This window comes from Homarus americanus, unplaced genomic scaffold, assembly GCF_018991925.1.
Source record: "Homarus americanus isolate GMGI-L3 unplaced genomic scaffold, GMGI_Hamer_2.0 scaffold56333, whole genome shotgun sequence".
Classification (NCBI taxonomy): Eukaryota; Metazoa; Arthropoda; class Malacostraca; order Decapoda; family Nephropidae; genus Homarus; species Homarus americanus.
Window position 1 is genome coordinate 11054703 of NW_024734940.1, and position 18891 is coordinate 11073593.

At 38.2% G+C, this 18891-nt stretch overlaps 1 protein-coding gene across 1 annotated transcript in view; it reads left to right on the top strand.

Moving 5' to 3' along the window:
- LOC121870639 (TBC1 domain family member 15-like) overlaps nucleotides 1-18891 on the top strand; it is a 48580-nt gene that overhangs the window by 6998 nt on the left and 22691 nt on the right. Inside the window, exons 3-8 of the mRNA XM_042372501.1 lie at nucleotides 1451-1562; nucleotides 4243-4319; nucleotides 4625-4749; nucleotides 5074-5300; nucleotides 16294-16392; nucleotides 17925-18076. Of these exons, the coding sequence (XP_042228435.1) occupies nucleotides 1451-1562; nucleotides 4243-4319; nucleotides 4625-4749; nucleotides 5074-5300; nucleotides 16294-16392; nucleotides 17925-18076 (792 nt within the window). The remainder of the gene's footprint in view (nucleotides 1-1450; nucleotides 1563-4242; nucleotides 4320-4624; nucleotides 4750-5073; nucleotides 5301-16293; nucleotides 16393-17924; nucleotides 18077-18891) is intronic.

Sequence of the window (18891 nt, forward strand, 5' to 3'; positions counted from 1 at the left end):
GGTGTTGATAATGTATATAAAAGTTTAACAAAGTGTTTCATGAGTTAGGGTCTGAAGTGTTTTGGGTAAGTGTGGTCTCTTTTTGTCTATTAAAATTGGTAGTGGTATTTAAAAAAAATGGAGAAATAGCAAGTGGCAATAGAGGCATTGTAGTGGAAATGAGAAAGCCAGGAAGCTGATGGGTGAGGTGATGGCCTATTCTTGAAGCACCTGGGGTCTTTTGGGGGTATGCTCCTCACCTACAGTGATGGGAGACATTAGTTATTGGATGAAATGCTGTCACGTTGATAGGTTGGGAGTTATTGTGCATGGTGTAGTTCGCACTGGGAGTCAACAGTGTAGATATTATCTAAAGCAGCTATGTGTGGAGGGTGGGGGTTGATTATGTTGATCCAGCAGTGCTTGAATACATGTGTGACCTCCGTAGGAACTGATTTGATGGAAGGGGGAAGTAGAGTTACATTTGAATTCATTTTAGTCGCCAGAAACCCTGAGAAGTGCAAACCCTGTTTACCTCATCTGTTCTCACAATGTTTCACAAATGGGAGCTGTGGTCTGCATCAAGGATATAACTGTCTTTGTAGAAACACTTAAGATTACATCATTTAAGTCAACATCATTAAAGTCAGGAAGCATTAATTCTGAATCATATTCCAAAGCTGGACCATCTCAGGTTTATAGCTTAGAAATGATTGTTAATGTTATGAAGTTGACACAACTAGCTTCTACAGTTGAGGGATATGACATTAGAAATATTGAATCTTTGGTGGCCTTTATGTGTGGCATGCCTGAACAATCACTACTACAGAGAGGGGCTTGGTCTTTACTGAGGCCATTTATATGATGGTACCCCAATGAGGTTCAGGCAACATTACTCTGTTGCTGTGGTAGGTTTGAAAGGTTAGTCTATCCATTAATCTTCCTGAGAAGGATGTGTGCATAGTTGCAATTACTTTTATTTTCTCCTAATAATGTCATCCTGGATAGTTGTAAGATTGTAAATGGTTGATTGTTCCTGATACTGTACAATATTGCATTTTATAACTGAGACTGGACTGGAGGCTCCACTTGCCCTGCCTCTTGATGTGGGTGTGTTGCATACTTGTCAGCACCGAAGGTTGTGTTTTTTTCCCCTGGAAGTCTCATGTTTTGACCAAAGAAATGAACGAGGTGATGCTCTCCGTTGATGTGTAAATGACTTGACAGCCTTTTGCCTGTATGTATCTAAGAATTATTTTTTTAGGATCTATTTAAAGAAAGTTGACATAAATACTGTAATCTCCAAAATTAGTCTGTAACCTTTATTTTCATTAATAAGGGCCTCTCAATACAATTTCAGTTATAAATGGAATTTGTGGGTCAATCCACCTTTTATCTCACCCATTTAGTGATATATGATCTATTATTTTTGTATTCATTATAAGATTTTTCTCAATGCCCTTCAAACCAGCGACACGGAGTAGTTGTGGAGTGGCGGTGTTCCGATGATGAAACCTCAACAGACAGCGAATGGGCGGTCATCAACTCAGCTGCTGTCACATTCACACATCACAATGTTTCAGGTTTGTTCATTATACTGTATCAACATATGACTGATCTTTGGTGCTAGAATCAATTTGGGATGAAGAGAATACTGTAAACTCTCTCTCACCTGGACTCATTTAATCCGGATCCCCTTGCAAACTGGACTGGGGTCCAGCACCGGACACATGTATCCTCAACTCGGAAGAACACAGCCAAAATCTGGTTAGTACGGTGGAAAGTTGTTGTAACCGGGGGCTGCCACTCTGTTGGAGGTGGTTACTGAGGAACACTAAAGTGAAGTGTCAAAGAAATATAAATACTGTACCTGTTGTACATTTAGTTATGAAATTAGCAGTGAAAACATAACCTCCTCTCCACCTTCGGTGGAGTATTCTGTACATTGTGAGTGACATACAATCACCTCCTGCCTCATGATAGGTTAATAATTGCTGTAATAAGTACAGTACAGTACTTTATTATTATCATGTACAGTACTATGTTCTTCTATTTTTTATAAACAGGCATATTATAATGCAGTAATAATGTATACCATATGAAACACTCTTTTGCTTTGTATGATTCTCTTACCACTCCCATTATATTAGACCGCATCCAAGAGTGAAAATATTCACAGCTAGCAAAAAAGTGTTTAACTTTTATCCACAGCATCTGTTCTAATTATTTGGTACCATAATGATCCTTATTAAATTCTCTTTAAGAAATGTTTATACCGGAGTCTATAAAATCAGTTCTAAATAAGTTAGAAACACCATGTTTATATAGTACTAAAATAATCCTGAATAGTTTATCTGAATAAATATATTTAAAACCAAAAATCTATAGGATATGCACCATTAAATACGGGTACAGTATTTTTGGGACATGAGGCTTGAATGTTGCCGAGACAGCACATACTGCTGCAAGACTTATGGTATAAGAGCTCCCGGAAACACCAGCTGCTCGGTGACTCACTCTGTAAAGCTGTACTAAGAGCCAGCACCAAGCTGCTGAGAGTGTATGAGAGACCGAGGAAAAATTAACTTTTTTCCACAGATGTTAAAACCCCAAGTGTGTGAAGTCTAGGCTAAAAGTTATAATAGGTTTAGTGTTCTTAGGTAGCTTGAGTCGGAAGTCTCCACCCTCTTGAATTTTCTACCTTTCAATATAGATATACGTACCTGTACTGTACAGACTCCCGCCCAGCCCGGAATTTCGGCCAAACTTGTTAGACTTACCCCCAATTAGTCCGGACTGCAGATAGTTTACTGTATATTATGTATTAAAACTTAAAAAGTCACAAATAATCTTTGTAATATTAAAAGTTTTATTTTTAATATCTAAGGTGTATATTTATGGAATAAACCACAAGATTAATCATCTGATAATTTGGCTGTGGGAAATTAGGAAGTATATACTGTATAGGATAGAGGATATTCACCGTATCGATTTTGTTGTAGTTATTTAATATACAAAATTAATAGAAGTGTTCACTGCTATTTTATAACCAAATTCAGGATTGAGCAACTCTGTCTAGCCAACAATTTTAGAAGTTGACCCTAGGCCCTAATACTCAAACTTGTGACTGGAATCTGAAAACTAAATACTAATGTATGTTTGATTATTAGATTATCCTTTACCTTCGTACTGGAATCCCAAAGGTAAGAAGGTACATTAAAAAATAGCTGTTAAGACCCTCAGTTAACTGATAACAAGATCAATACTGAAGTACTGTAATAAGTATTAAAATTAATGTATGGAAAGGACAAAATAGTTGGCTATCATGTACAGGGTGTACTCATTAATACAGTACAGTGTAATTAAAAAAAAATAATTCTTCTGGATTAGGTGGTCAATAAAGATGGGAGATGTTTACACCCCACACCATGAGACCACCACATGAGTGTTTGTTGTGGAAACCACATTGATGTGGAGAGACCCGTGCAAAAACCTAAGTCCAGTATTAGATTGTTGTGTTGATGTGAATTGTGCAAATGAGGTTTTACTGTACTTTATTCAGGCTTTATTGTGATTGATTTATTTTCTTTACATTAAGAAATGTTACATTTTACAGTACAGGTACTTTAATTCTCCCATTAAAAGTACTGTACACAATTCTTTTACACTTTCTGACTTTACCATTGACAAATGCTGTATGTCATTCATGGTCAATATAAATAATGTGGCTTTTTTCACTCCATACCTTACACAGTCACCTCTCAAAGCATGTGATAAAAATGAATAATGTACATATAAATGTTCTCTGCACTCCTGGCTGGGCAACTAGAATTGTACTGAAAATCTTGGTTATTGTTTAAGTATAAAATAGTGCAGAATAAAGTGCATAAGAACATCTTGAAATTTTGTGATTACTGTTTATATGTATATTGAAATGGCTGATAGCACACCTGATTGAGTGGCCTTGGAGTGATCAAGTATTTTTAGAAATGAAGTGGTTGAACTTCCTGGTCAGCCATTACTGTACTATATTTTACAATACGTACAGTAATGTATGTGCAGTACTGTACATGAAATTCAGATTTGTAAAGTTATTCTTTATGTCCATCTGCCTGTTATGTGTTTGGAAAATTACTCACAACAGAGAATGGCAGTACAGTATTTATCACCTACTTGGATGTTGATTGTATTGTAAGAAATGATTACATGGTTACCGGTAAGTAAGTATATGCTGTATAACATTGAGTGTCTTTTACTTTGCAGATTCGGTGGAGATTAGTACACCACGACGTAATGTCCGCCCAGTATCCATAGAACTAATTGACCTTCGCAGCTATAGGGTATGAGACTTTCCTTGTGTGTTGCAAATCAGTGGAAGAGTTAATTAAAGAGAATTGAACTTGAGAGAAATTTAGTATTCATGTAGGCTTGGGAAAGGGTACTTTGGTGTAACAAAAGCCGACTTTATTGGAGGTCATAGATATTAAATTCATAAGGACTTGTATTATGTGTGTCTTTCAAAGTTGGTATTTGTTTATATGTTCTTTGTACGTTAAATTTTCCATTTGAAATGTTGTTTATTTATTTTGTTATTTTATATATATTTTTTAAATTGAATAAATATTTTACAAAAGATTCCTTCCAGATTGGAGATGATAAATCTCTTGTGTTGATCCAGAGAGATGGCACCACTCACCCAGCTTTGGCATTCCATACAGGATCAGTCTATTGTTTTGTTGACGTCCTTCATAGATATGTTGCTGTAAAAAAGTTTGTATTCAGTGTTTAGTAATTGTGGTTATATGAGTTTAATAATCTTAACATTGTTCATTATTGAATTCCTTTGAAAATTAGTACTGTATTCAGTGTACTGTACAGTATACTACTATTTTTGTAATGCAGCAGTTTATAATAGTAATGGTGCTGCAGTTTTGTGAAAAAGCAGTAATGTATGCACAATAGTGTATAGCATACTAAAGCTTTTCACTGTACATTTTAAAAGGAATTACTGAATATGGAAAGTACAAACTTGACCACAATAATGATATTGGATGATTAATTTATATTGATTTTGACACTGATATTTTTTGGCAGGTCAGAAAAGGATAGCAATCTCTATTTGGTGAGTGATAAGCGACAGGCAGCCATAGATGATGAGCTAGCATCCATGAATTTAGTACCTCATCGTCGTGGTGTAGGAGGACCAGGTCCTGGGCAGTGGAACAACACACAACAGAGGGTATGGGGCTTCTTCAACAACTTAAAGCGAGATCCATACACAACCACCATCAGTGCTTTCTCCAAAGTTTATGATACAGTTTGTAAGTTTGGTGACCTTTTAGTATCTCCCAGAAAATAATTTTGATAAAAGTGTTGTGTTGACACCATTAGTGAATCTTATTACTTTGTTGTGTTCCAGCACTTTTTATACAGCTGTCTCCAATGGGACATATTATATAATGGCATTTCTTTTTTATCCCCTCTATTTGTTTATCCATAAGCCCTTTTTGTTTTCTTCAACTTGCTATAAACTACTAACCTTGGTATGCATGATCAGAGGCAAGTGGAAGTGTGCATGTGGTCATATAGTTTTATGTCAACCATTTGTGCTAGAGTTATGGCCCATTTCGTGTGATTGAGAAATACTGTATGGCAAAATTCAGCAGCTGATAATGCCAAGTGACTCAAAATTGCTTTAAGTGTTGCCCCATGATTAATTGATACCCATAATGACACCAGGTGCTCATCATAAACCTTAATGGGTAATTCTTGTGTTTGGGAAACATCCATTTAGTGTTCCTAGCATCACCAAACATGGTAGAAATCAGTCACTCAAGCTTCCATCCCGATGTCTAAAGGTTAGCGACCGTGGCCTTCCCTCTCAAACGTTTTGGTCTGTCTTTATCAATCCTCCCAGATTTTGTATCACTAGTGGGAGCCAGTGTTTAATTTCACTAATCTTTTTGCATTCCCTGACACTTCTATTTTCAGTTAATGTAATATATTCACCACTATACTGTACTCTTATCCCAGTTTGTATGTCTAAAGTACCTCTGTCTCTCTTATTCTATAACTCATTGCCTGAACCCAGGGACTCTTAAACTTTTTTATTCATTGCTCCTTACTGAGTTGACCTCTGCCCTCTACCTCCCCCAGATGTTCAAGTGTACAGTATTGTTAAATATTATTGTTCATTACATTTGTTTGGTTTGAAAGTAAAAACAATTCATTGAAATATTTCATTTACAACTTTATATCATATGACACATTATATAGTTAGCTGTAAGTAAAAATTATTTTTCACTGAAAACAGATCATCCCCGCAATTTTTTATTTTTTTCCCACAGTTGCTTAAACTGTTGTTTAAAATATTGGTACTGTAGCTTGATCTTTATTTTTCATAGTACATCACATTTATTTCCACATCTCTAAGTTATATTTTCCTGCAGCTATATCTCTTAGTCATCATCTTCCATCCCCTTATATTTTTTTTTGTAGAAATGTTTTTCTAGCATTTTTATAATCTTTTTTAATTGCTCTAATATCTTTTTGAAGTTCGATGTACTGGACCTTATTTCCTTGTACCAGCTTTTATCTCTAATCCATTTTCTTTAAAATTTAATTTGTGATCTATGTTTTCTATTGTTATCCTCTAAAGTTTTTGCATACTCTTGTATATTATTTCTTTGAATCATTACCAGGTCCATCACCATGAAATTGAAGGGGGGTATTTTGTTCCTGAGAAAATTTTTGAGGTGATAGGACACACACACACACACACACATTGTGTCAATTATACACAGTAAAACACAAAATAATGTTTTTAGATCATACTACTACTGTATAGTATAATACTGTTACTGTATACTCTATTGAAGTATAATTGGTCGATATTGAGAATTTTTTTTTTCAGGCAGTTGTCTTTAAATTATACAGTAGTAAACATTAGTACCTTGATGACGTTTGTTGATACTGGTGTTGAGTACAGTAAAATCTCATATTTCGCATTTTTGAATTTCGCGAGCACTATCTAATGTAACCAAGTCTTAAATTTGGCGTAAAATATCGTGAGCTTCGCGGGATCCAGCAAGCTGAATGCTGGTCACTGTCTTGAAAGACGCCACAGCCCTCATACCAGTTACCGTCATTTCTGTTACAACGAGTGTTTTGTCAATGCGAATTGGTTGTAACGTGATTGATGAATAGGGGAACACTGTACAATGCTAACTTTTGCATACAAATGTTGGCTATAACACGATTCCATCCTCAACGTTTTAAGTGAGGCGCTGGGTTATGCAATGTTTACAGTTCACGTTCGACATCACATGTTCAATTGATTCATGTCTTTTGTTTGTGAAGTGTTTTTTGAGAGGTACTCTGTAAATTTCGTTTTTTTGGTGGGGGGGGGGCAAGTTTAGCTGTTACCCATAAATACTGTAGGAAAAGAATAAGTAAAAAGAATGTTTCGCAGTGAGGACTAATAACAGTTTGCACCAGCGCTCTCTGTTTACATCATGTGATCAATTGAATCGCGCATTTTTTGTCGATTGCTCCGTGATTTTCGCTGTTTTCTCCAATTTTGTTGTGTTAGCAATGAATATGGAAAGATAAGGTAAGAAGAATGTTTCCAAGAAGCGTTCTGGTGATCGAATTGCCAGTGGTGAACGTGAAAGAGGTTTACAAGAACGTAATTATCGCGTTGTAGCCCGCGCCATCACTAGTGACCGCCCGGGCTGCTATTGTGTGCTTTTTTGGGTGGAGCTACCACCTGTCAAGTCAAGATAATGGTCTCTACCTCTACTGGGGGTCCTACTGGTGCTGGTGGAGGTGGGACAGACCCACCTAAGCGGCCAAATAAGGAAAAGGAGAAGCAGGACTATCATAAGGGAGTTAAGTTTGCCAAGTACTCGATGCAGGATAATTAGCTTGTGATTAAGTAAATTGAGGAAGGCCTAAAAACTAGTTTCCGGAAAGTGCAATCAGGTCAATAAAGGAAGAATTTGTATCATTTGGAGGTTATAAATGGGAAAATCAGAGGTTGATGTAGATTTGCCAGTCTATAATTTTATTTTTCCCATTAGTTTATGTATTTGCATTTGGCAAATTTGAATTTGATGCAATTTTTCCAGTCTATATTACTCGTGAAATACAATATCTTACTGTACAGTCATAAAAAAAACTTGAACATTGACCCTTTGAATATGGTGGATTATTTTGTGTGGTTTGTCATTGGAGAAGTAACATTTTCTATTTGGTGTAATTATTCTAACTACATTGTACAAGAAAATGTTGTAATGATCACAGTTTACTACTGTACATGGCATCATGAATATACAGTCGGCCCTTAACATACGCGGGGGTTACGTAACAGAGATACCCGTGGATGTTAAAAATCCGCGTATATGTGCTGCCCCTCCCCCTCCCCCCCCATGTCCTTATTTACTGTATATACCTGTGTGTAGTTCAAGTTTTTAAGACCAAATTATTTGGCAAAAAAAAGGGGGTCGACCTCTTAACGGGTAATAGTTTCGTTAGGTTGAAAAATATTTACCAGTAACTACCAGTTAACAATGGAAACGATGCACCAACGCACCACCAGCTGTGAGTGTCGGTACAGTTGCCAGGGCAGATCTCTTGCGTCATCATAGCAAGCCCAAAGTAGCCAAATCCATAGTATGGTAGCACAGGACGATGTAAAACATAAAGTATTCATTTATTAAAGTTTATTTATGGATACTGGACATAAATTTTTGTTCATTACATTTGAAACATCAATCTTTGTTAATTAAATTTGAAACAAAAGAAAACTACGATATCGGTTTTTCATTAAAATATTACATCACAAGTATATTTTACCTTAACTGTGACTGAATGAATATACTTATTCTCAGAAATAAGTATGGAAATATAATATTTTTGCTGGAATGACGTACATATTACAGTGGAAAGTGGGATAAAATCATGACGAAAACAATGACTTTCGCTTTCTTTCGTTATTCAAAAGATTTTACCGTAATCGCTTTTCAAATGGTTTTCAGTTAAAAAACTGTTGTGCTCGTACTGTATTACAATAATATTCTATTCTATCATTAGCCTTATAATCCCACAACTGAAAACCATTCGAAAAGCGATTACGGTAACATCTTTTAAACGAAAGAAAGAGGAAGTTATTGCTTTCGTCACAATTTTATCCCACTTTCCACTGTAATACGTACATCATTTCAGCAAAAATAGTACATTTCCATGTTCTCAGAAATAAATGGTAGTTTTGTTGAAACGTAATGTACAGTATTTAATATTAAAATGCAAAAATAGCTATAAAAACAATTAATACTGTACACCCGTAATGTACTGGCTGGCATCTCCACTCATCCCTGCTCCCGCGTCCAAGGTCACCACTCCTCCCAACTCGCTCCCTCCTCACTGTCACTACTGCCGACAACAAACACAAATGTTTTGTGAATAACTGCACCTCCACTTACTATGTACAGTACTGAACTGTACTGTGCTGTGCATTTTTACAAACAATAAACATGGCAAGAAAAGCTATTAAAAAAAAAGAGATAACAATTTCACTTTACTGTACAGTACCTATCCTCGGCGACAGGACGGGGGTCATCGGGCTCATCGTCACTCAATTCCATAACGGGTGGTGAAGTGGGGGCGACGGTGGATTCAGCTGCTTCCTCACTGCCGCCAGTGATTGATGGTGTTAAATCTCTCCTTCGGTGATCAAAGAACATGGTGATGGGGAGTTGTCGTCTCTTTCTTTCATTTCTTCCATGATGTTTTTGTATGGAGCAAAAATGTCATCCATCCCTCGCATGAATTTCAGGGCACGCACCATGGAGGGGTCCATACTATAGGCCAGGTTTTTCAGTGCCTCAATATTCCTGGTCATCTCCCCCAACTTCTCCAACGTTATTTCTTGGTGCTCTTCCTCATCCTCTTTCCCTTTCGCTTCCTCTTCCTCTTCCTTGCCCTAGTCTACTAACTCCTGTAGATCCTCCTCGGTCAGCTCAGTGTCGTGCTCTTCAGTTAGCTCCCTAATCTCGTCCTCTGCCATGTCCTGGAAGCCTTCAGCAGCCACTTTCCTTGACAGTGCCAGCGTCTTTCTGAATATTATCATTAAAATCCATCAAAATCATTTTCCTTGTCATCGTCTTAAGCACCAAACAGCTCCTCCCAGTCTTCTCCTTGAACAGGGCTAGAGGGTGCGTGTTTTTCGAATCGTTTTCAATTAAAAACAATGTTACAGCACATGTGCCTGAATGAATATATTCTCAGAAATAAATAGTAGTTTTGCTGAAACGTGATGTATTTCAATGTAAAATAGGATAAAATACATGACGAAAACAAAAGACTTTGCCTAACCTTCCAATGTTCAAGAGATGTTACTCGTTTTTTTAATAGTTTTCGGTTAAAATACTGTTATATTACAATGATATTCTATTCATACTGTGCTTGATATACTACATTCACGGAAATGTAATATTTTTGCTGAAATGACGTACGTATTACAGTGGAAAGTGGGATAAAATCGTAACGAAAATAATGACTTTCGCTTTCTTTCGTTCAAAAGATGTTACCGTAATTGCTTTTCGAATGGTTTTCAGTTAAAAAAACTGTTGCATCACAAGTGAATTAGGCTAGAATATTGTTATACAACAGTTTTTAACTGAAAACCATTCGAAAAGCGATTACGGTAACATCTTTTGAACGAAAGAAAGCGAGTCATTGCTTTCGTCACTTTCCACTGTAATACGAACGTCACTTCAGCAAAATATTACATTTCCATATTCTCAGAAATAAATAGTAGTTTTGCTGAAACGTAATGCATTTCAATGTAAATTAGGATAAACTACATGAAAACAAAAGACTTTACCTAACCTTCCGATGTTCAAGATATGTTACTCGTTTTTTTAGTAGTTTTCGGTTAAAATACTCTTATATTAGTGATATTCTATTCATTTTGTGCTTGATATAATACATTCACGGAAATGTAATATTTTTGCAACTACAATGCTGATGTCAACACAAGCGAGGTTACAGCTAGACTGACTGAGTGAGGGAGAGCTATGCGTGTGTGAGGTTGCGGGAGCGGGCGGTGTCCCATGTTCGGTGCCGCGCGCGATTTGAATGTACTTCAATTACTTCAATGTACAGAATATTCCTCCGGCGGGGCAATCCGCGTATTTGCAAATCCGTGTATGCTAAACCCGCATATGTTAAGGGCCGACTGTACTGTACTACAGTAGTGAGTTAGGTAAAGTCTCTTATTTACATTTTGAGGATTTACACACAGTAATACCTGTACCACTAATTTTTGCGTTCCCATGTAACTTTAGTGTGGAAAAATGTAGTTTTCCCTTGAAGCTAACAAAAATTACCTTACATAAACACACAAAGTAGAGTAATAAAGGCAAGTTGGGCACCAATCACTGAGATGCATGTCAGCTGTGCAGTGCCTCTGCTGAACTACAGTAGGTCGTATATCAGAATTATACTGTAGTACTGTACTGTACTGTATAATCAAAACCCCTTACTCCAATGCATGGAACAATTAACTCGTCAAATTTTCCATATACAGTGTTCTTATAAAACTAATATTTCTTGGGTTTCCATTAAAATCTGATATACTATACCTTGTACTGTATATTTTATATAAAATCTGCTGGAGGGAATATGTATGTTTAATTTACAAAAGCTCGGGCGTAGCTATACGTGTCTCAAGACAAAGCGATCGCTCCAATTACTGTTAGTGTATAGATTTATATTTATATATCTTATTATCTGATGGGTTTGTACTGGAAATAATTATTTATGAAATATATTAAAATATTTTTTTATAAAACGTGCTGGAGGGAACATTAACGTGTTTCCCATACTTGAGCTCCAGAACACTCCATTTACCACTAGTTACTGGTATATACCGTTGCTACTGTATATATATATATATATATATATATATATATATATATATATATATATATATATATATATATATATATATATATATATATATATATATATATATATATATATATATATATATATATATATATATATATATATATATATATATATATATATGCTGATAACCACAAGAAAAGAAGAAAACACGAAGTTCCCAAGCGCTTTCGTGTAATTCACATCTTCAGGGGTGAGTACAGACTAAAGAGAAATACAAACCAAGGTGTATATATACAGAGGAGGGTGAGACCAGGTCCACAATGGTCAGGTATTAGGTAATGACCCTACTAATCTTTAAATGGCACACAACGGTTGGTGGTCAGGTCAGATGGTCAGGTGACCTGACCTTCTCACCTGGTTACAAATCATCTTAATTACAAAATTGTCCAGCTTGTACATGCCGTTACTCAAATTCATGTTGAATGCTTCGGTATGTTTAATGAGACTAGATTCTATGATGTTCCTACTATCAATTGAATTACATGGTAATATTGAGGAGGCATTATCCCAGTCAATGCAATGCTTGTTATCCCTCAAATGAACAAACAGAGCATTGGATTCCTGGCCTGTCCTAACACTGTATTTGTGTTGTTTAATTCTAGTTGCAAGATCTTTACCTGTCTGGCCTAAGTAAAACATATTACATTCCTTGCAAGGAACTTTATAAATGCAACCAATTGTGTTGTTGGGGGAGTTCTTGATTAACATTTGTTTAACAGTGCATGAGTTTTTAAATGCCACATTGACGTTCCAGGTTTTTAGTTGTGAAGGAATGTGTGAGAAATTTTTGTGAAATGGTAATATTAAGATATTCTTATGGTCATGGGTGGGCTTGGGATCAGTTCTATAAAAAGTTTTCTTAGTAATGTTTAGGCATTTGTCTATGAAAGATCTAGGGTATTTAAGGTTTGAGCCAATATTATATATATATTTGTATTCCTCATCAATGAATTCCGGACTGCAAATTCTCAAGGCACGTAAAAACATTGTTGAAAATACCGACTGTTTTTACGTGTAAATAAAATAACAGAACATATGGGATTAATTGAAATAGAGACTGGGCCGACCGCCAGACTACCCTTTTTCTGACACAATACGTACGGTGTAGTAAAAATAACATCTTAATTTTATGATGGTATGCAAACACAATTAATATTTAAGAGAAATATCAATAATATTAGGGTTTTTTTTAACACTTACGTTAGTAGAAGAGATGGCTGGGCACACAGGGATGGGGGGTTGGTTCTGAAGTAGAGGTCAGATTATTGGCCCTCACCTGTATCACTATCCACCACAGAGGCTAGCGGGGCCTCCTTGTCAAACCCCCTCAAAGTCCATATCCTCACTATCACTGACTTGGGCTGGCTGTGGTGGGTGGCGGGTGAAGAACTCGGTAATGTTTTGTTGGCGGCTAGCATTGATGTGGTCATGATACATCTGAACATAGGGCTCCAGGCATTTCAACAGATGGTTATTAGACACTTCATAGCGATGATTGACTGGGTCTTTGGCAAGGATGAGCTTCATTTTCTCAGCAAACTCAATGACCTCCTTCACATCAGCATGTGTTAGTTTCTGCACTTGTTCTGTAATACCTGGCTGCTCACTGATGTCATCATCTTCCAACATCTCGTCTGCAGTCACCTCAGGTTGCCTGATTACCTCCAGGATGTCCTCGTTGGTGGTCTCGGAGAAGCCTGCAGCTCTAACACTTTGTGCAGCCTCTCTTGCATTCTCCAATGCCACAGCAACAGACTGAGCCTCTCCAGCCACTGCTTGCCTCTGCCTCCCACCTGGGATACCCTCCAACACATGACGCCACGCGTGACGAATCGTTGCCACAGATAGATGCCCCCATGCCTCCACCAAGAAATAAACAGCTTTCTTCACGTTGAACAGTTTCCAGAACTGCTTGACTCGCACTTTATGATCCGCCAAATCTTGTTCGTGATCCTCGTCCTCGCTCTCGCTGCCACTCTCTAAGTTATGCAATTCATCCTTGGTGTTGGTGAATTCGTTAAGGGGCCGAAACTTCTTTGCGGAGAAAGCAGCCTTCACGTTGCAATTCAACTCCTGATCCATGGGCTGGATTAACGATGTGGTGTTAGGGGGAAGGAAGACTACTTTTACGTTAGGGTGACGATCCAGCAATAGGGGCGAGTGTCCTGGTGCGTTATCAAGGAGCAACAAAATGTTGAATGGGACATCATTTTGCTCGCAGAATTTCTTCACATCAGGAACGAAACAGTTGTCAAACCAGGAGAGGGACAGACCAGTGAACATCCACGCCTTCCCTAAGGTTAGCCAGTGGACATTTAACTTGCTCGTGTCCATATTCTTGTATGCATGCGGCTTGCAGGCTTTGTGGATCACCGACAACTTCAGCTTACAAGTGCCGAAGGCATTGGTGGTGAACAGTACGGTGATGCGCTCCTTCTGCATTTTTCGGCTCCGACACTTGCTCGCAGACTTGACTACAAAGGCTTTGGATGGCAATTTTTCCAGAACAACCCTGATTCATCCATATTGAACACTTGGTCGTCAGTGTACTGTCTTTCCTCCATAATTTTCCGTAAAAATTGGGGAAAATTCATGGCGGCAGCCCGGTCGGCACTTGCTCTTTCACCGACTATCTCAATATTTGTGATCTTGTTATGTCGTTTGAAACCTTGCAGTCACCCAGCGGAAGCAGTGAAGGGCTTGGACTCTGCAACTCCCATTTTTCTTGCCACTGATTGGTAGAGTTCTCTTGCGTAGTCCTGCAATGCCCGAGTGTCGACCGCCATGTTCCTTCTTGACTGACGAATCATGTAGCTGACTAATAAACCCTCAGTTTTCAGCAGCACCTTATTGTGGCAATATTTCACTATCGAGGCACCTACAGACTTTGTAATGCTCATGTGTTCTTTGATCTTGCCGGCATCCTTCTTGACTGTGCGGATCGTCGATTCATTCACTCCATATTGTCTGGCCAGATCCACCTGCCTCGTGCCTTTTTCTAACTCCTGAACAATCTTGTACTTAATCTCATAGCTTAAGGCGCGTCTCACCTTCTTGGGCTTGGGGCGGCTTGGGCCAGGTAGTTCAAGGTTTCTCGGGGGTGGTGGGGGTCCAGCAGAAGCCATTGTGTAGATATACACAAAAAACAAAACAGGTTCCTGGGCATGAGGGATTACTATATACGCGGAGATTGGAACAGTGGGACTGACGCAGTCAAGGTCATCGACTCATCCCCCCTGGTGGCAGGGCAAGCAAAGTTAAATAGACCAATCACAGCTTGCGGCCGAGGGGGTGCGTGGGCGGTAAGGATACGTGGCCCAATCATAGTCCGAGGCGTCATCGGCACGAGTCTGACGTCAGCGGTGACGTCAGCGACCAGCAGGTTGCCCGCCGCTTGCTGCGTAAATTAAGGAATGTACCGCGTAACTAATAATTGGTGCGTCTGAACAGGTGCCGCGTAAATGACCAAACGCGTATAAAATATCCGTGTAAACCCAGACTACAGTATACTGTAAATTAATATGAAGACCATGGTTTTAACATTAAACATGATAAACAAACGTGTGTCTTATTCCCAATATTCCTGTACAACATGAAATCTGATTTATGAGAAAATGCATACCTTTTTCATTCTTTTCACCACATGAATATATTTAGTGATTCTTCTCCACTAATTCTATTTGAATTTGTCCATCTTGCATTCTTTTAAGTCCAAATTGACCCATCGTCACCTTTTATATCCTCACAAATATTTGCATACTTCCCACCTTCATATAATTTCCTCTCTCTCCATATTCCTATTTTGAGTTTATGTTTTTGATATACACTGTACTGTACCTTAAGTTAAGGTATGCATTCAGCCACTGCATACTTTCTCTACCATATTTACCGGTAGTGACCCATTTTGTACTGTAATTCAGAAAAAAAATGTGACAATCCTGACACTGCTAAGTTTTATGTAATTTGAACTCCTTGAATTTGACAACTTCTGGGCTAGTCTTCTGTTGAATTACAGTACATTACAGTATTCAAAGTTTCCAAATTGGTCAACAAATTTGAAGATTTTGTTGAGACTGGGTTTTTTTCAGCAAATTAATTGCATAATTTGAACAATAAATAAGTGAGTTGCACATGCATCATTATTCCCAAGGATTTGGTCATGATATCAGATTTTAAATTAATAGAAATGTTCAGAAATCACTTAAATAGTATGATAGCTGTGCATGTTTATTAATTTAGAAACCCTGGTTCACTTTTAAGAAAATTTGATATCTACAAAGAGTAAAATTGCAAGGAAATACCTCATATGATTGTAATCACAAATTCCATATCTGATGCTAGTGTACAGTGGTGAAGAAGGGTACGTCCGTGAGATTGATGGTGAGGAGGATGTTGCTGAACTCTTCCATAGTCTTAAGAATATGGAAGATCTTGAACCAGGTATATACAGTACTTTCTACAGTCTGCGCGGAATGTGAGATCGTGTGCTGAAAAAATATTGATATTTACGATTGTTATATAAATAAAGTCAAGTAACACTTACCACTTCAATTAATACTTTGTAGTGTTTCCTCTGCACTTCAGACAGTCTTTTAGCCTTCGAGGAACACTGTCAGCAAGGTTTTGCAAGAGGTCAGGTGGCAAGTTAGCCCAGGTATCCTTGATGGCTGCCTCTAGCTTCGGGATTGATGATGTGTCAGCGTTGCGCAGACGACGCTTAACGATGGACCACAAATTTTCTGTTGGGTTAAGGTTCTGGGCTACTGCCAGGCCAGTCATTAAAGAAAGGTACCTCACAGTCTTTGAGCCACTGTTTGACACTTTTAGCAGTGTGGCATGGGGCACCGTCCTGCAGAAATGGCTTTATTAAATGATTCAGGTAAGAAATCACTGAGCAGTTCAAGATCGTTGTACTGATTCATCATCTGGTTCTTAGGGAGGATTACTAGTTCACCAACACCATAATACGTAGAGGAAGCCCAAACCATAAGCGAGGCAGGGTGCTTAACAGTCTTTACAGTGTACTGTGGGAGGTACACCCTCCCTCCACTACTCCCAGTCACAGAAAACGTTACCTCGTCGGACCACAATACACTTTTCCATGACTCTAAATCCCACACTTCATATTTCTTGCAAAATTTCACTCTATTTTCCTTGTCTCTTTGTCAACAGAGGTTTACGGCAGGCACGAAAGCTCTTAAATCCCAGGTCATCGTGCAGGGCTTGTTGAACACAACGTAACGAGACGTGACTCAAAAGACGGGGGTTTCTCTCTTTCACTTCACGTGCTTTGAATGAGGGATTGGACCGAACTTGTCGAGAAATAACCTTAAGTGTCCGTGGTGACAATAATTTAGGCCTACCAGACTTAGGTAATGGAGCTGGCAACTCGTCCTCTCCAAGGTCACGGAAACGTTTGACAAGATTTTGAGCAACTCGTAATGCCACACCAGTCTGAGCCGAAATTTCTCTCAGTACATGGTTCGCTTTGTACAATGCAATCACTGCTGCAATATCGTCTCTTGTAGTAACCCTCCTGGACATCTCTATGTCGGGTTAATGCACCTTAAACCAGACAAAACATGGCCACATGGCGCGGGAACCCGCACAATAAATCTTCCCCTCACAGTTGCCAGAGGCGCACTGACTACAAGCCGTGACGTGTTCTCAGTTGCCAAATGTCACCACTTGCCAGCAAACCAAGCATTTTGACATCTCGCATCCCAGGACAGCCTTCACAACATATGATCTTATTTTTGGGAGAACTTAGTTCGTCGGCCCTATCGCGATTTAATATTCCGCGCAGACTGTATATGGCATTTTTTTGTGTGTCTGTATTGTATTAGTGCATTTTAAACCTTTTATAAAAATGAATTCAACTTTTTTTTGGTTGATACCTGTAGCATATCTCATCATTGAAATTATTATAAATATATGCTCTTTCTTTTTCATTATCATAATATCTTCTGCAGGATTTGAGTTGTTAACCAAGAAGGGGACACTCGCTGAGCGGCCAGATGTTGACAGACTAGCCCCCCTTACACATGATGACTTCCAGCAGTTTGTAGATGATGATGGTCGTGTTTTAGATGTTGAACCACTTAAGCAGCGGATTTTTAAAGGGGTAAATTATATTTGTATTGCTTATTTTCAAAATTGATTCAAAATTTCTATGAGGCCTTTCTATATTTACAGTACTATCTATAAGTCACTGTTTCCTGGTGTTTAGTATCCATTAAGATGAAGTGAATCATATTTTCTCTCTATCTCTGTATGTATCTATCTCTTAGTCAATTACAAAATCTGTCTGTCACCACTTACACCATAACAAAATGTATACAGTAAACCCTTGATAACTCGGCACATATGGGGCTCTGGCCTTGCCGAGTTATTCCAAATTCCTACAAAAATAGAACAATAAAAAATTATCGACCCATATATGTGTAACACTTACCAGCACTGCAAGTGAAGAATGAAGCATCGTAGTAGGCGACACAGAGGCATGGTCAGTGACAGAGGCATGGTAGGTGATGCAGGTGGCCAGATATGCTGAGATTTTCCCAGATAATTTATATATCTTGGCATTTCCCGTGTTATACAGTGGTCCCTTGGTTAACGAACGATTCGATTAACAAAATTTCGGATAACGAATTACCTCCCATAAGCATCTTCAATTCGGTTAACAAACAAAACTTTGATTAACGAAATCCTTAACCCTTAAATGGCAGCCATCATTGGTGAAAGTTAGCTATAGGGATGGTGGCCATCATCTGTGGGGGTTTGATGTTCTGTGCATTCTGTTTTGTGCATGTTGGGGGGTGGGGAATCCTTTGCTGCCAATCAAGGTTAATACCACCAGCTGTGGTTGCAGTACAAAATGCACTGTAAACACATCCCAAGCGATACTATTTAAACAAATTACATGCAGCAAGCAATGAT